Source organism: Erythrolamprus reginae, chromosome Z (assembly GCF_031021105.1).
Source record: "Erythrolamprus reginae isolate rEryReg1 chromosome Z, rEryReg1.hap1, whole genome shotgun sequence".
Classification (NCBI taxonomy): domain Eukaryota; kingdom Metazoa; phylum Chordata; class Lepidosauria; order Squamata; family Dipsadidae; genus Erythrolamprus; species Erythrolamprus reginae.
In genome coordinates, this window is record NC_091963.1 from 102,595,820 (window position 1) to 102,614,546 (window position 18,727).

General features: G+C 39.5%; 1 protein-coding gene across 19 annotated transcripts in view; it reads right to left on the reverse strand.

Moving 5' to 3' along the window:
• Positions 1–18,727, reverse strand: part of UBTF (upstream binding transcription factor) — a 49,116-nt gene that overhangs the window by 13,372 nt on the left and 17,017 nt on the right. For 6 of the 19 annotated variants that reach the window (XM_070728194.1, XM_070728190.1, XM_070728193.1 and 3 more), the window contains exons 8-13: positions 17,928–18,061; positions 15,694–15,835; positions 6,109–6,150; positions 4,414–4,527; positions 3,707–3,862; positions 620–775 (exon numbers count right to left, since the gene is read on the reverse strand). In XM_070728194.1, coding sequence (XP_070584295.1) covers positions 620–775; positions 3,707–3,862; positions 4,414–4,527; positions 6,109–6,150; positions 15,694–15,835; positions 17,928–18,061 — 744 coding nt within the window. Of the gene's footprint in view, positions 1–619; positions 776–3,706; positions 3,863–4,413; positions 4,528–6,108; positions 6,151–15,693; positions 15,836–17,927; positions 18,062–18,364; positions 18,476–18,727 lie in introns of all 19 variants that reach the window. The other 13 variants (XM_070728185.1, XM_070728187.1, XM_070728184.1 and 10 more) reach the window with 3 other exon arrangements.

Genomic DNA, 18,727 nt, shown 5'->3' on the forward strand with positions numbered 1-18,727 from the left:
TTGTTTGCATCTTTGAGCTGTAGTATCACTTTTCAAATGGCTGTACCAAGATGTAATGCAGTAATAGAATCATTTTTGAGCACCATCAAAATGGGGGACTGTTGTGAGTTTGATACATTACCATTAAGACTGGAAACTCTGTCTCTAATTCAAAGAGTGTTTCAAGTTTATAACAGGGCATATCTAATTTGGAAGCTTTAAAATTCATGTTATGCACATTTATTAAAAATGTAACATCAAAATTGTCAGATTATATAGAAACTCCAGTTTAACCATGCTCTGTATGGTTGAAAAGCGACCTAGTTGAGAAATGTCACCCTTTTCCAGTAGCTAAACAGGACTTATAGTTTCCTGATCTAGATCAGTGCATCAACCTCAGCCAATACCAGAATTTCCAAGCCAGCATGCTACTTGGGGATTCTGCAAACTGAAGTCCACACATCTTAAAAGTTGCTAAGGCTGATAAAACACTGATCTAGATTCAAGTTCCCCTCCCCCTCCAAAATCAAACTGAACCAGAATCAGACTTGATAAAATCCTGGAGGAGAGTTGTGGAATAAATCTCAAGGCTATGAACATGTTTCCTATTATGACCATGCCTGTCCTTTGCTCATTTTACCTTAAAGCGGGCAAGATAATCTCCTATAACACTTTGCTGCCAGATCTCCTCAGAAGTCTTGGGTGACTCAGGAAGTTTGCCACGATCTTCCTTGTCGGAACCATGTTTTTTTTCTGTCTGAGCTTTAAGGGCAGCCTCCCGAGCTTTATATTTGGCCTAGATAAGGAAAGAGAAAGAACGGCCAAAATCTATCAGTTAACTAAGGTTCACTAGCTCGCCAAAAACAAAATTAAATTGGCTGACTAAACTCCAATGTAATTAAGCTCTGAAAAAGAAAGTGTTATACAGAAACTTGGGATTAAAGTAGTGTAAACTAGTTCCAAAAAGAGAAAATCAGAGCAGATTCTTTTGTTTAGCCCACCATGGCAATTCAGGCAAGACATTGCTGTATTGGGAACGTCCAATATCAGAGTTGATTTGACCCAAAAACCTCAACCAATTTCTCACTGTAAATTATGTATTAATCTGATAATATACCTAAAGATAATTTGAAAAAACTGACACTATGAAAAACAATATAATGCAGATACAATTCCACGAAGTTAAGTAAATACTATTGCTGTAGTCAAATAATATTGTGTTTGTCAATAGCACTAACAAAAATACATTCTCCCCAAGACATCAGCCTCTCTTCTAGACAGTTTAGGAAAAAAGAATGATGAATTTGTTTATGATGATTCAGGACCATGTTTCTAAGTCTAAACCCCACTGCAGTGAATATGTGAACATGCATCAAAATTAAAAATATAATCATGTGCTTTAAAAAAAAAAGACAGCTTGATGGAGGCTTAAATTATACAAACCATGCATTAAAAGCATATATGGACATTAGATATCTACAAATATTTCTGCAGAATTAAGATTCTGCAAGGAAAGTGACATGATTTAGAAGCAAAAGCCCCTTTCATTTTTTTTTAAAAAAAATCCTTAATTTATAATTGGTGATGTCTCACTTAAAATCCTCTGTACGAAAAGAGGTTACCTATAGGACATAAATACCTTCTTTGTATGGAGTCTTCATGAATGTTTCCAAGAATAATTGACTGGGATATAAAGATGCTTTTATTTAAATACTTAAAGGAACAATTATAAGTGTGTGTTAATATATTTATGACTATATTTTATATTTTGTTTTTTCCAGAAAATCAAGAATATGTTTCAAAATAGTTACAATATGTTAGTGCAAACTCTGCTACTTTTCTTCATGTGCTGAAAAGGTGTAGCCAAATTGGAGTTTCAATGAAAGAGGAATTTAGATTTATCATTGTATTATTTATATGATAAATGTTCTGATTTGTTTTGCAGCGTATTCATTTTTTCTTTGTCAAGAGGTGAAACTTGAGCTTCAAGAAAAAACACTTCTAATTGCTGTCTTCCAAAGACTGTCTTTCTGCTTTTAAATTCTTTGTTTCAAACCTGGAAATGTGCTAATGTCAGGCCAGGAACTGATAGCTTTTATTGAAAATACTACTACCTAGAAAGGTAATGCTAATTTAAATGGACACAGGCTTTTATTCTTCTTATATAGAATATATAAGGTGCTTGGTAACCGAAACATATTTATGATGGTTGCAGCATCTCAGAGTCATATGATTGGTACTTGCAATCTTCTCAGCCGGTTTCCAATAAGCAAAGTCAATTGGGGGTGGGTGGGGGTCAGGTCTGCTTAACAATTGTGACAAAAAAAAGTAGTAAAATCAGGCATGACTCATTTAACTACCAGCCTGCTTAGCAATAGAAATTCTGGTCCCAATTGTGGTTGTAAGTCGAACCTGTATCGCTGTAAGTTGTTCTGGTTTTGTGTTTTATGCTTTATTGATGTGTGCTTCTATAAAGCAAAACAGTGAGATATAATTAAATAATTTTTAGAAACCCATTTATATTTATATATATATATATATATATATATATATATATATATATATATATATATATATATGCTTTTTATCTATCTATCTATCTATCTATCTATCTATCTATCTATCTATCTATCTATCTATCTATCTATCTATCTATTCCATCCATCCATCCATCTGGATCCAGCTTCCTAGAGACTTCATTTTATTTCCTTTTTTACAATAAGCTTCTAGGTAATAAGGGTACAAAGCTAAATTTAATTTTAATGAAGTCTACAAGGGATGCTTTATTCCCACCAAAATCTTCCCTCTAAAATGACATGGATTTTGGAAAGAAAAAAAAAGGATGAATATAATAACCTAGTCAATTCACTATATATTTATTGCTTACAAGTGCAGCTAAAACTAGTTATCCAAATTTAAAAGTATCAATTCAATTTATGAGTTTGATGTAGTGATTAACTATATCACTACATCAGTAGTGACTAACTATGCTATAAACCAGGAGAGTGTGGATTTTAGTCCAGTCTTAGGCACCAAGCCAGCTTTGGGCCAGTAATTTCTTCCCAGCTTTAAGAAGGAGGCAATGGCAAACCATTTACAGAATCTTGAAGGATTCATCAGAGGATTCATCCAGGCAATTATTGGGAGTTAACATTGACAAACTGTACCTAAATGACATCAAATGACATATCATCCCTTTCAAGCTCAACTTCCTAAGTGGCAATCAATGTGCATGTACAATTTCCCCAAAGTTTCACACACTTCACTTTTTCAGGCTTCTAAAACAAGCCTCAAGGCCTCTCTATTTAATAGTCATAGATGTCCTGGGAAACAGCGATTACTGAATACCTAATAGGCTCCGACTGGCCTCATTTTTTTGCACCATGTGGGTACTGTCGAGGTCTGGCTCCATATACAACACCCAACTAGGGAAAAATAAATACATAAATAATAAAAGAGGTAACGCAAGATGGAATGGAAGGAGCGCCCAGACTGTGACGGAGCTTGGTGCTCACGGTTCTGAAAAATCCCAGAACCTACTGCAAGTTTCTAGCAGGTTTTTCTTTTCCTATTTCTTTTTAAGGGTGAGGATGAGGGTCAAGTTCCTGGTTTGATCTAAGTCAACAGGGAAAAAAATCCATGTGACTGAGATATCCAGGAACACATGTTTCCCCATGCCTCCACCCCCAAAGATAATTAGGAGAATGTTCATTATTTATTAAACAACCTTTTTTTTCTCTGAAAGATCATTCCACATCCGCGCCAGCAACCGGGCCAGTTCACTCTCCGACAGTTCGGGTCGCTCCTCCTGCAGCTGCTTGCGTTTCTCCTCCGAGAAGATAAACATAGCAGAAACGGGCCGTTTGGGTTTCTCAGAACCTCCCTGTTAAAGAGCACAAAGGGACTCGTGGTTGTGGAACTTTGCGTTTATCTTTTTTAGTTTGTTTGAATTATGGAAAGAGCAAATTTAATTTTAGATCTTCAAACTTGTTTACTAGATTAACTAGAATCTTACTTCATTAATCAATAAGAGGAAGCCATTTATACCAGTGAAATAAAATTTTAATTGGTAGGGCTGTATGTAAGTTGAAATAATTTTTGTTTAGTTGCCTTAATGCAATGAAAAGTGAAAGAAAAAGAAAAAAAAAGCTTTTTAAAGATGAGTATTTGAATATAACAATGATATTGATAATTAAAAATCAACCAATAATTTCATACATCCAATATCTCAAAAAGGTTCCTCTGACTTGACCACATATTTATTTTAACTGATTTATAGTTACTAGATTAAAATGGATATGATTGAGGGATAGCGGCATCATCTTTAGTAATAACGTTTCTAAAGCAAGTCCAGCAACCATTTAAAATGAAGTCTTCAGACTGTTTCTATGTAACAGTACATCCATATCCACAATGTAGAGGTAGGTTACCCACCTTGCTGGCATCTGGTGATGTCTTCTTAGAGGCAGGGCTGGTGGCACCTTTCTTATTTATTCCAAGCATTTTTTCCTCTCCCAAAACCCTCTGTTGTTCTTCTTCAGGCAGGCTCTAAAAGATAATAGAGGTTTTTAAGGGTTATACAAATATTTGTCATTTTTCCTGGATAGCAAATTTCAGTATCAACAGAAATCTCTACATCTGCCTATCCATTTTCTTCTAAGAAAAATAGTTTCCTGATAATATACTACCCTAATAGTACAGGCAGTCCTGGTTTAGTGACTGTCTCAGACAACAACCATTCAGGTTTAGGGCAGTGATGAAAAAAATAACTTTCTGACCAATGCCTGCATTTACAGGAAAGCTGAAGTAAGATTGTAAACCGAACTGTGATTTTACTTAGTAACCACTTTACTTAATAAATGAGTTGCCAGTCCAGCTCTGGTCACTAAACAAAAACTTTACAGTATCTACATTGTCCTAATCTTTTATCTATTCTTTCCTGCTTTGGAATGAGGAAGCTCCTCTGGAAAAAATCACTGAAAAATGTATAAAATATGCTGAAGAGACAGAAACCCTGAATGCAATTTTATATAGATGATTCACAATCTTTTTCAGGATGTTTTATATGACTGAGATTCCAAGATACAGAAACCTGTCCAAAATTTCTTTTCAAGAGACTGGCATGTAATAGAGAGCCGGGGTGGCGCAGCAGGTAGATTGCTATACTGCAGGCCACTAAAGCTGACTGTAGATCTGTAGGTCAGCGGTTCAAATCTCATCATCGGCTCAAGGTTGACTCAGCCTTCCATCCTTTCGAGGTGGGTAAAATGAGGACCCGGATTGTGGGGGCAATATGCTGGCTCTGTTAAAAAAAGTGCTATGGCTAACATGAGTCTAAGGAGAAGAGCAGCTTAAAAATCAAATAAATAAACAAACAAACAAACAAACAAATAAATAAATAAATAAATGTAAAACATGGAGATTACTAGACTGCATTTTGAAAGACAAGCTCAAATATTTTGAAGAAATAAGAGTGGCATAAACACAACTGCAAATTAGCAACTCATATCTTCCTGCTAAAGAAAGTAAATTCAGTTTTGACCAGAGGATATTTGAGTTGTCACTATGGTGCCTGTCACATTTTAAAAACTATGTTCAATTTAGTGGCTGTCAAACACCAAAGAGTCAATACAGTAGATTCTAGACAACAAAGGAAGAAGTATTCACAGCTATTATCCACTGCTCACTACTACCCCATTCTTCTCCACTATTCATGCTGCCACTTCAACTACTACCCCTTATGGATTCTCCTACTCTAGGAGAATAGTGCTACTAAACTGCTTCAGACTGCTTAAGTTCCAGTAATAACACCCATCTCCCATATCCAGCTGTCTATCACAACTGTTTTTATAGCTAACAATGGGGAGAGGACTTAAAGAAACAGGATGACAGCAAGAGGTGCTGTTCATTTTCTGAGCAACCTGCTTTCTCAAAATCTCATTATAATTAAAACAACTTAATCTTAAAGAGTTCAAGAAAACAGTAGATAATTTCCCCATCCTATGCTAAATTGAAATCGGCTAATTGTTGGACTGATTATGATCTAATCAAGGTCAAGCTCTTTTAAAGTTCAATTCATTTAATTGGAGATAGTTGAATGTGTATTGATGTGCTCTGGGCAATACTCACCTCCAGGAAACGCAAAAGCTCAATTTCATAATCTTTCTTTCTCTACAAAGGAAAATAGCAAGAAGAAAAAAATATTTTGGGGGTATGACAAATATTTCCCATCTCCTCCAATCCCTGAGTTCCCTCTCTAAATGAATTGATACTCTTGATTCTAACAAGTATCTAATAAATTAAGTTTCTAGAAATTTTAGTAAAGTACTGGATTTGGAATCAAATATTTGACTGACCTAAAATAGTAATTCTGAAACACTTGAAGAATGGAAGTCCTCAGTAAATACAACTGTTTCCCCACTGTTTGCTGATTCCAGGGGTAAAAGGTGACAATATCATGACTAATTTAATGTACAGGAAGGCTTTTCACTCATTTTAAAAGATCAAACAAGATGAAATAGGGCATGGCAATTATAATTTTTTAAGACAAGGTCAGACAACATAATGTCCTCCTGGTATACTGGACATATATTTTCATCTGCTCATTTAGTATGGCTATTTACATTCTGTGAGTTATGGTGCTAGGCATTTTTGGACACTATTTCATCATCCTATTTTAATATATATACGATGGTAAGTGTAGATGGGGTGGGGACTATTGCCAAATTATATTCTTTAAATTATAAAGTTGACCTTTTAAGATAAAAGAGCTGTGTCTTTACTCTAACCCTCAATACATTTTATTGATGTTTTATTTGCTTTATCGATGCTTTATTTGTATTGTAAGAATTAAACAGAGCCTGGGAATGCAACTAACAAATTGGAACATTAGAAACTTAGGGGCTATTGTACCTTCTAGTCCTTCCTAATTGTATTAAATCTTGTAGCAAGAAAGCAACCTGCTTGTTCTCCTTTACACTGCTAAGGAGAGTCCAAGTATGGGGGAACAAACTGTGGTCGTTTGTTAGGGACTGGTTTAAATTTAATTTGAAGTACGCCCTCTATCTGCTTGGCTAGTCAGTTTTCAAAACTCAAGTCGAATGAAAGAGACGTTAGTAATTTTTCTCCCAGTTTTCTGAACCTTTAAATCAACAGACCTTCTCCTTCACTTATACAAAGTGTTTTCAAAGTTTCCTCATTGCCCTAAAAAGCTATTGCTGCCAGAATGTGCTGGTTAGCTAATATGCTGGCAAGAACCGCCACTGCCTTGCTTCTGTGGCAGCTGGAATCCTGCCCTACGTGGGTTAATTTTTTTGAAATGGAGTTGAGAGAGTTTGCAGCAGTGAGGGTGTGCCTCTCCTCTGCAGTCGCCTAGAGCGGGGCAACGATTCTGCGATTTCCTACATTCTGGTCAGATCTCCCTGCTGTTAGTCTTCGCTGCCATTGCTTGGGGCTGCGAGGCTCTTTTCACCTCAGTTTCTAATGGTGTCCATTTTGCTTGAGTCTTGAGTCACCTGTTACTGGGCAGACTTTCCGGCATCCATTTTGGTGAGGGCTGTTGCTGGGCAGATTTTGTGGCCATTTTGAGAGTCACTAGTTTCCTCAGCACTAAATGTGCCAGTGGCCATCGATGACTGTTTTGTGAGTGCCTTTCCTCACAATTGGTCACATTGTTCCTATTACTGATTATTCTGAGCCTCCTTTGCTATTCTGGGTAAAGCAGTAGGTGAATCTTGCCTACCCGTGGCCCTATCACTACGCAGTTTAACTCAGCTATTACAATTAATTTAAGAGTCCCTGCCCTATGGGGATATTCCCGAGCACTTGAGGCCTGCTTGGCTAATTGAGGCCTACTCTCTCAATTGAGGCCAGTCTATGGCTGACAAATTGGATAAATTGAAGGGGGAGAAGGCATCCACCTCTGCTATTCCCAATAAGGCAACATCCAAAGGCCATTCCTCCTCTAAGGAGAAGGCCAAGGCCTCTGGATCATCATCATCTGCAGCATTCCTCAAGGACAATGAGTGGACGCTTCAGGGCTTGGAAAGGCAATTTGAAAAGGCCCAAAATCAGACTGCCCAAACCTTTACCTCAGCTGCCATTTCAGGCAACACTGCCTGGGTAGCCTTCACCATCTCAGGGTCTCTTCACTCCAGCTGGCATTTCCCCTTGAGCCTATAGGAACTGCCACTGAGAAGGATTGGTTCCCAGACCACCCTTCTGTGGCTTAGGCCTTAGAACCTGAAGAAGCCCCTTTGCCAGAGATGTCAGTTCGTGAGGCCAGTCTTACCCCGCTTCCCACCCCTTTTACTTCAAGGGTATCTCCTTCAGTAATGTTAACCCCCACTGCGGCAGGCCTCCATCTTGGGGTCAATACTTGGCAACATCTCCTACTGGAATTACAAGACATGATAGCAAGCATCACCACAGGCCTCAAGCAAAGGTCTCCTTACCTGGTTCTTCCCACCCCCCTGCAGGAAATTTGGTCCATCATGGGTGAGGCATGCTCCTGCCACTCTTCAAAGCGAGGCAAGGCTTCAGTCCAAGGTTAAGGAAGTGTGATGGATGAAAAGCTGTCGGATAATGACTGTCTGTTTCCAGACCAGCTGGCCTTCACAAAACTTTTAAAAACCGGCCCTGTTCAAGACGCTGCTCCACAAGGCCAAGCTTACCATGAACCTTGTCATAGCTGCTAAATCTTCTGGACTATCTGTGGGCATTGATTCAGCTGTCGGCCTGTTCTCTGAACCCAAACTGGAGACAGAATTTCTCCCATTGTCCAAACTTTTCATTGATACGATCAAAAGATCCTGGAGTCATCCCTCTGTGGCCTATGGTACACAAGCTGGTAGCCAACCTGGTGTCCCTCTGTGGGCTATAGTACAAGTTGGTGACCAAGCTGTTTTTTCATCTGAGGTGTTGGAAGGTCTTAAGCCTGAAAACCGGAAGACTGAGTCTCTACTGCATAAGTTCCACCAAGCAGCTGCTTGGTCCTTGAGGGCTGCTACAGCTGCATCATTCTTTAACTGCACTTCAATCATATGGATCAGGGAGACGTAGTCCAAGTTGTGTCCGGACTCACGGCTTTGCTAGGACTTGAATAAGCTGTTGGCTGCACCAGAGTTCTCGGCAGACGCAACACTCAACTCTGCCAAATTTGTATCACGGTCATGGCAGCTAATGTATTCTCTCGCTGCCTGCTTTGGCTCTGCAACTGGCAGGTGGATGCACGCTCTAAATGGTGCCTGGTGGTTGCCTCTTTCATAGAGGATTGCTTATTTGGCAAGTCCCTCGACTCCAGCCTTGTGGAGGATAGGGACAAATTCAAGGTATTGCTCAGAGTCCATAGAAGGGTGAACAGGAGCTCAACTCCATTCTTTCGTCAGCAGCCCTTTCGGCCCAACTCTTCCTTTGGGGGGCCCTAGTCCCAGAGGTTGTATTTCCAGGATTGACAGAAAGCAGAACAGGTCCAATTTCAGGGAGAGGGGCAGGCAATTTATCTAGGGAAGGCACCACTTTAGGGAATCTGGGACTTGAGAATTTTAGAGATCTAAATGACTCCAGAGAGGTCATTCCCATTGGGGGTAGCGTCAACCTTTTGCCGCCCAATGGGAGGTCGCATCTTCAAACGCCTGGGCATTACAAACCATTAAATTCAGTCTCACCACAAACTTTGTCTCATGAACCCCAGCCGATTTATCCGGTGTCCCATTTCATCCACCAAACGGGTATTGATGGACCAGGAGATCCACCATCTATGAGAGATATCAGCCATAGAGAGGATGCCTAGGACTAGGATTGTATTCTGTCTTCTTCCTAGTATCCAAGAACTCAGGGAGGTGGAGAATCATCCTCAATTTGTAGCAGCTCAATGGGTAGGTCATGTACAAGTGCTTCAAGATGCAATCTCTCACATCCATCTTGGGATGCATCAGGCACCAGGGCTGGCTCACTTCCATCGATCTCAAAGAGGCCTACCTTTATGTACCCGTGCCCCCATCACCCAAGAATTTCCTAAGATTTTGTTTCTCTGGGACATACTTTCAATATCGGGTACTACCTGTCGGCCTTTTCTTGGTCCCCAGGACCTTCATTAAGCTCTTTGATGTGTTGCCGGAGGTCACATCCATTACATCTCCAATGTTATTTGGACGACATAATTATTCAATCAACATTGCCCAACATGCGTATGAGGTCTCTGGCTCACCATTTGGACTTTGTAGGCCCATGGCTTTTCAGTGAACTTTTAAAAGAGTCACCTGGCTCCACTATCTCACTCCTACATCTTGGTACTATCCTTAATATGATGATCTGCAAGATCTCACCAGAGCGTTGAGACAGCATTATTTCTATAGTGTTACTCATCCATCATCATCAGCAGGTGCCTTTGTCTCTCCTTTCTCAATTGATGGGGATATTCATATCCTGCATCGAGGTGGTACCATGGTGGTGCATGCTCGTGCTCTTCAATGGAGCCATTCCAATGCATTAGTGAGAGTGTTTCCAGCAGTACAACATTTGCTGCAATGGTGGTCATCATCAACTCTTGAAAACGGCTGCCTCTTCAAGGAGCCCACTCAAGTGACTGTTATGACAGACGCCAGTCTGTTCAGGTGGGGAGCTTACACCTGCTCCCAGATGATCCAGGGTCATTGGACATAGGCCTACTTGGTCAACACTAACATCAACTTGGAGCTTCGAGCAGTGTCCTTGGCTCTATAACATTTCCAACCTCTTGTGTTGAACTGTTATTTCCTTGTCCTGACAGACAATGTAGCGATCCATTCCCACATCAACTGTCAAGGGGAAACGAGAACCAGATGACTCATGGAGGAGGCAGTGGCGATCGGATACTGGGCAGAGCATGTGAAGTCACTTTGAGCAGAACATATTTTGGATATCTCAAATGTGCAGGTGGACTGGCTGAGTCATTTCACCTTAGATTCAGAAGAGTGGTGCCTGCATCCAGCTCTCTTCGAGGCACTATCCCAGAGGTTCGGCAAGTAAGTGGTGGATATGTTTGCAACTCCTCTGAAACCCAACTTTCCCTGCTTCCTGTCCCAAGGGATGGAAGGGGTCAATGCATTATACAGTCTTGTACACCTTCCCTCCCTTTCCCCTCATTCCGAGGGTGATTTGGAAAGTATTGGTGGAAGAGGCAGAGATATTAGCCGCTCAAAGTCCGTTTTGGAGTGAGCGGCATATAAATACAATGAACAATCAATCAATCAATCTTGCTGATCACTCTCATTGACCCTGTCACCCGTGGTTTGCGGATCTGGTGTAAGTCTCTGTGTCTGCTCCACCAGGATCCTCAATGGTTGCACCTGACCATCTGGCATTTGAAGGGAACCTTTTCAGGCAGGACAGATTTTGGGGCGAGGCGATTTCCACCATTCAAGCCTACCATCGGGGTTCAACCACTCACATATACAATGTGATCTGGTAAGCCTACTGTAAATTCTGTGCTAAGTCTCGCCTCAATCCGCTGTCAGTTTCCCTTCCCCAGAATCGGGGTTTAATAAAGGGTTGATGCCGAATACTCTCCATTGACATGTGGCTCTCTTATCTACGGTTCTCTTGCTGGACAATATTCAATCCCTGTACTACCTTTGTAGTGTCTACAGCTTTCTGAAAGGAGCTGCTAATTTGAGGCCCCAGGTTGTCCACTGATAACCCCCCTGGGATCTCTATGGTTTTATAGGCACTCATGTCTGCACCATTTGAACTGTTGAAGACAGTACCACTCCGGTTCCTGACTCTTAAAACAGTCTTCCTGGTGGCAATCACATCAGCCAGTAGGGTATCAGAATTGGTGACACTTTCTGTGTGACAAGACTTGAGCTATTTCCACCTGGACAAAATCATATTACACCTAGATCCTTCGTTCCTTCTTAAAGTAATCTCTTAGTTCCATTGGACCCAGCAGATGATACTGCTGGACTTTTGTCATAACTTGACTCACCAGTTGGAACACTGTTGGCATAAGTTAGACCTCCGGAAGGCTCTCCAAATTTATATCTGTTGCATGGCTTCCTCCTGGAAGACTGAAACGCTCTTCGTCACGTTCCTCCCAGTTTCTATGGGTCACAGCTCAGACTTTCAGATGTTGGCTTAAGGTATGTACCACACCAAGACCTATGAGGGCCAATCCAGGTCTGTCTCTAATAGGATCACCATACATTCCACCCAGTGTGGCCGCCTCAGCAGCTTTCAATCGAAGAAATATGCAGGGGCACTTTGTGATCTTTGGCTATCCTGTTTGTTAGACATTACAAACTTGGCTTATTTGTCTCTGTTGAGGCTGCGTCTTGGGAGGCAGGTACTACAGAGAGACTGCTCCGCTTCTGTGCCCCTGGACCAACCTTCTCTTGCCCTGAACAATTGAGCTTGGGTATATCCCATACTCTCCTTACAGCACACAGGAAAAGGGCAGTTGACTTATCTGAATGGTCTTCTCTGTGTGCTGCGGGGAGAGTCCAAACCCTCCCTGGCTTTCTGCAGTCCAAGGTCACAACCTTTTACTTAGACATTTACTACATTAGATGTTTAGCTATGTCTTCGTTTGAAAACTGACTAGCCAAGCAGATAGAGGACGTATTCTATCTGAGTGTAGTCCAGAATGCAACCATGTGAGCTGTCATGGGTATACCTCGGCATACCCATGTAACAATGCTCCACTGGCTACTTATTAGTCTCCAGTCACAATTCAAGGTGTTTATCATTTCCTATAAAGCCCTACATGGCTTAGGACCATTTACAGGACCATCTCCTGCTGCATACCTCCCAGAGGTGGGCCTTCTCCAGGTCCCACTAAGCAATGCAGGTTGGCAGGACTGCAGGGGAGGGACTTCTCTGTGGATGCCTTGGCTCTATAGAACCAACTCCACACCGATGTCCGTACTGCTCCTGCCCTACTGGCCTTTTGAAAGGGTGTGAAGACCTGACTTTGCCGGCAGGCCTGGGGGCCATGAATACTTACATGTCATGGCCGAATTGTGTTTGATTGGTATGAATGTTAGTTTTGATTGGATTGCTTGTGGGTTTTTGAAACAGAGTTTTTATTGTTTTTGTATTTAATATTTGACTTCTTTTTTATTTATTTATTTATTTATTTATTACTTAGATTTGTATGCCACCCCTCTTATTATTGTATTGTATTTTACATTGCTGTAAGCTGTCCTGAGTCCCGTTGTGATTGGGCGGCATAGAAGTTGAATTAATAAATAAATAATAAAAACTTCAAACTAAATTTAAATTCAATCCCTAACAATCGACCAGAGTTTGTTCCTCCATACTTGGACTCTCCCTGCAGTGTGTAGAGATGACCGTTCAGGCAAGCCAACAACACTTCTCAAGAGCACGACTGTTATGTGCCTAGTTGGTTACTTGAAGTCGACCTCCATTCCAAATGTAATCCTGGAAGGCTGCAATGATCTGACTGATATCCATCAGATTTCAACTTTCTTTTCAACTATTCCATCCCCAAATCAGCCAATTATTATCTGTTTAGTAACGGGAACTGAAAATAGGATTCAGATTCTATTAACACATCAGCAACAATATTTACATGAGGACTTTAAAATTAACGTGGAGGCTGCCTTGTCTAATATGCTTTGTGATTGCCCCAAAACCACAGAATAGTTTACACAGTTTTACCAGTTTTCACTTCTCTGTCATAGTTACACTACTAATTGTATTTTCAGTTGTAAATCATTCTTTTCTGCAGATCTGCTTGGAAAACAAAATATTGTGATAATTTGGGAGACTTTATTGAATTCCTTGATTGAACCACATCTAGAGAATCCTACTTAAACTTACATAGTAACTCACTAAAAGTCAAGGAGAGAACTACAAAGTGTGATAATTATGTAGTCAGGTTTTCAATCCTGCTCTTTACTCTTTTACACACACACACATTTGGGGGGGGGCTAGAATAGACATGCATGTCAGAGTTAATGCTATTTTTTATTTATTTCTAACAAAAGGCAGGGGCCATCTATACTTAAGGAATGAATTTATGTCTGTTTATGTCAATTTGTCTGAAGCTGAGTGACTGGTTTTTAAGATATTGGGGTTTTAATATATTTTTTTTAATGTAGATTTCTACATGTTATGTATTACTTTGTTGTGAGTTGCCCTGAGTCTGAGGAATATGGTGGCATAGAAATCTAATTAATAAATAAATATTAAGGAAAAAGAGAGGTGATGTTACAAAAGTTTTTTTTTTAATTGTTTCTAAACATATTTCAAAAAGCAGGAGAAAAATGAAGGGGTATAAAAGTATTATCACATTTTTCTTAGAATAATTAGCTGAACTCTTGTTGTCTATCATTATTTTACATAGTAAAACCTCATTTTAGTTACTATTTGAATTATTGTACACAGGTTTAAACAAAGAACCACTCTGAATCCTATGTCAATTAAACAAATTTGAAATAAAATCTAAGATAATCATAATTGATATTGGATGATTAAAGCCACATAGGTATTAGCCTAAATGAACACATTATGATAGATAGTATATTAAAATGGACAAATTAAGCAAATGATTTGTGTTTGTACTGTTAATTATTTAATTCAACTATAAAAAAGGGTAAAGAAAATATCAGTTTTTATGATGAACCAAAAGAAATTATTTTTTTATGGAGAAGACTGGACTACATTTTCATCCTATAATAGAAGGCAGATACAGAAAACAAGCAGCATGTCTGTGATCTTCAGAAACTTCTAATTTATATACATGCAAAATTCCCAGTCTTTTTCTGAAGAAAATTTTGGGAGGAAAAAAAATCCTGCTCTGCCTGTTTTGTGGTGCAGCCCTCAATATGTTAAACATATCTGATGCTGCCCAAATAGCACTCCTATGCTACAAACAAGATGAAACCTGCAGTGACTAACACGCCTCGTTGTTCAGGGAGTAAGTAACCTGCATAATTACAGCTTCCTCCATGGGGTGAGTGCTATAAGCTATATTTGAATTTTAATTATTTTATTTTTGCTTTGGGGATGCATGTAAATTTAATTTTTCCATATCAATGGTCACAATGGTCTCAGATTTGAGATTCTTCTTATCTGGAATATACTTATTTGGAGAATTATATTCTGGGGCATTTTATAAAAGTGGCTGTCCTTCCACAAAATGGCTGCCATGAGGGACAAAATGGCACACAAGCACTGAAGCAGTGGAATGGATACAGGTAGATTTTTAACATCACCAAGTTCTCTGTGTCTCTTTTTTTGTGGAAACTAGAGACTTGCTTTGAAATCAGGAAGAGGGTGACATTGGGGCTGGCACTTTACTCTACAGTATGTCGATCTCCCTTCTGCTATTTTTAATTAAAAGAACATTACTCTAATATGGCAGAGGATTGATAGACACCCAAAGGGATGCCTTTGAATAACATTACATTAGCCAAGGAATTGGTGAGTCACTAGCCCAACTAAATTGATGAGATTTTACACATTTTGTTTATTTATATTTCATGTAATACCATGCACCCTGTAGAGACATAAGTTTATTTGCTTTCTGAACAAGGGACTAGACTTCCAAAACAGTGAACAGGACTATAATATTACATTTCTGAACATGGATAAATACAATTCTCTATCAAAAGTGGGATAGCCAGCTGACCCAGAAATCAGGAAGTGGATTTATTATTATTTATTATCTGGAAAATATTTTTAATACTTGCTCCCTCCAGCCCTGCTTACCTGATCACACTTTTTGTGGTAGGCATCCTTTTCCTTTTGGGAAAGAAGTTTCCATTGCTGACTGCAGAGCACCATCCTTTCTGTGCTTGGGACATCTTTCATGTTTGCCATCAGCTCAGCACAGTAAAGCGAATAACTATTTCTAAAATAATAAGTTTCTTTTATGTAGTACTGTCCCATTGAATTAGTACTGGGTATGCTCTATACCAACCTATAGCAATCAAATGTTTGTGACAATAACTCTTGCATATAAATTTCCATTCAGATGCAAATGTTTGCTTTGAGTGGTGAGTCTCATCAATAATTTAAAATAGAGGTGCACAACCTGTAGGGCATTCAAGCCCCAACAAAAACCTTGAGTGCCTCATCCTCAAAAAGATATCAGCGAATTAATCAAACAAACAAGAAAATTGCTAAAAATCTAAAGCACATTATATACTTAAGGATATATTAAGGATATATTATATTAATTCATTTTTTCTTAATAACACTTCTTAAGACTAGATTTGCTAATATGCAACCCATTTAGCACATTTCTCTTAAACTGGGAAGGAATACTCCAGCTTAGGGACAACTTATGGCTCTCCAGATGTTATTCTGCAACCTCAGAACCTCTGACCATAAATGAAGAAAATGGGTGGTGTCATTTTGAGGTTAAAGACATAAATATGTTAATATAAGCCTTAATATTGTTACCTTGCAAAAAATGCAAGTGAAGAGCTCAAAATCACACACACTCAATTTGCAACATCAGTCAAGGTATAGTGATCTATAGCCTCTTCAATCGCACTCCTACACTTCAAAATCGTTTGCCAATTGTGAGAAGACAATCTTGGAAACAAGCCACTTGTTAAGTAATGTCCAGCCTCCCATAGCTATAAGCATCAGTAATGAAGCGATACAGGCAGGGAAAAGTATTAATTTAATACAAGCTTCTTTGCTTGCATAAAAGGCACAAATTTGGATGGTTTTCCACTCTGATTCAATGGAAACATGAGGTTGTGAGTTTGACACCCATGCTTCAGCTGGACCAGTGGTTTTCAACCTCAGCAACTTGAAGATGTGTGGAGTTCAGTTCCTGGAATTTGCCAACCAATGTAACAATGATTTGAGAGTAATAGCAGGATAGGAAAAGGAGCATCTCTTACTATATTATTTACCATCCTACAACACTATGTAAGTGATAGTAAACTGTCCTCCTTTTAAATATTTAAGGGGCTATGGATGAAATCCCCATCATATATGAGAAACAATGGAAAGGGAACAATTTAGAGAAAATAAACATGGGCTCAAATAAATTCCTAAGGCTTTTAGACTTCTTCAAACTGCACTGTCATGAGAAAATATTCTGTTCCCTTAATGAAGGAAAGAAGCATCACAGTGGCAGCAGGCTGTGTAGGTATAAAAAAAAATCTGCAAAATGTTTGGCACAAAATTGTGATGCAATCCCTGCCTCTTATGTACTTCCTTGCAGATGCGAACAACCACAACAGTAGACTTCTGTTGGCAACTGAGGGAAAAATGAGGAGCCATGTTGTTTTGATAACTGACATCCAAGTGCTATACCAGATTCTACCTGCAGAGGTCAGAGTTTGAAAGGTTCTATCAGGACTCTTATTAATGGTTGAAATGGCCGTTTTATCTTTGTTTTAAAAGCTTTTATCTGTGTTGGTTATGTTGTGTGCACAAAATTATATTTTACTAAACTATGGTTTTGTGGACTGGTTTTACATTCTCTCATTTAATTGTATGCCACATACTGATTAAACTGAAACAGCCAAAGTTCAAATTTAAAGGACTTTAAATTCACATAATTTAAATCTGTTCCGAATTATTACTGTAGTCTTTCTTACTGGTATTATTCTAGTTGTTGTTGACTTCTGTATGCTATGAAATTTTTCTACTGTAGCAACTGCATACAATTACTACTTCTACTACACTGAACCATAACTTAATTGGGCAGGCACGATATATTGAATCACAAAAACCTAATCAGCACTGTGAAATATCACAGTTAGTGTACTAAGTGACCCAGTTAAATGTGTTGAATGAACAGAGCTAGTAATATGTGAAGCGCTGGGGTAAGGATTTGAGTCTGTAGCTTTTTAAAGGTTCCTTTTGCCACACCAAATGGATGTAAAGAGGATCTCCATATTTTACCAGTTTTAGGAAATAAATGTGAAAGTGCTTCTGAAAGGAAAAAATCCTTCCCAATTATGACCATTCCAACTTACGGAGGGGGCTTGGTGGGTCGTCCATCAAACTTGTCCTTCAACTGTCTCTCTGCTTTTGTTAGAGTGGACCGTTGTGGTGCCCCCTCCTCAATGTTCATCTCTGGATGCTTCTGTATGTAATCCCGCATCATTTCCTGGAAACAACAAACATAGAATGTGGTTAACACAATACAGCCACAAAGCTTTGGGGACAAGCCCTTCCTAAGTTCTAGGGTAATGAGGTGGGCAGAAAAGAACCCATTACTTAACTCTGACCAATTTCAACTCTGAATGATGAAGCAGAGAGGGTGTTGCTTTGCAACTACCTTCCAGCTTAGGAAATGAGAGTGGCACCCATAAATCGGCTCTCGGAGCGTGGCTGGGTTTGGACAGCCGCGACAAGGCCGGGCTGAGCATAGGGGGGAGAAGATGGAGGGGAACGGTGTACTGTTCCCTACCTCATACTCCTTCCGCTGCTCCAGAGCCTTATGAATCCATTTCAGCCTTTTTTTGTCCGAGAGCTGAGACCATTGCTTGCCCAACGCTTCCTTCACCTCCTTCGTGGTGGCCTGAAAAACCCAGGTGGGGAGGGGAAATAAAAAAAGTAGGTACAATGGAAAAAAATGGGGGAAGGGCACACTGCCCACCCTGGTGGTACAGCAGTGAAATTATACTAAACTTTGGGAAAGATTAATTTTTTTGGTAATTTTTGTAAAAGTATCTTTTTCTTGATCCTGCAAGAAAGCAAAATATAACTTGTTGCTTAAGGCATGTGCAGAAAGGTGCAATATGAGAATTCTGAAGAATCTTTGTTTTCGGGT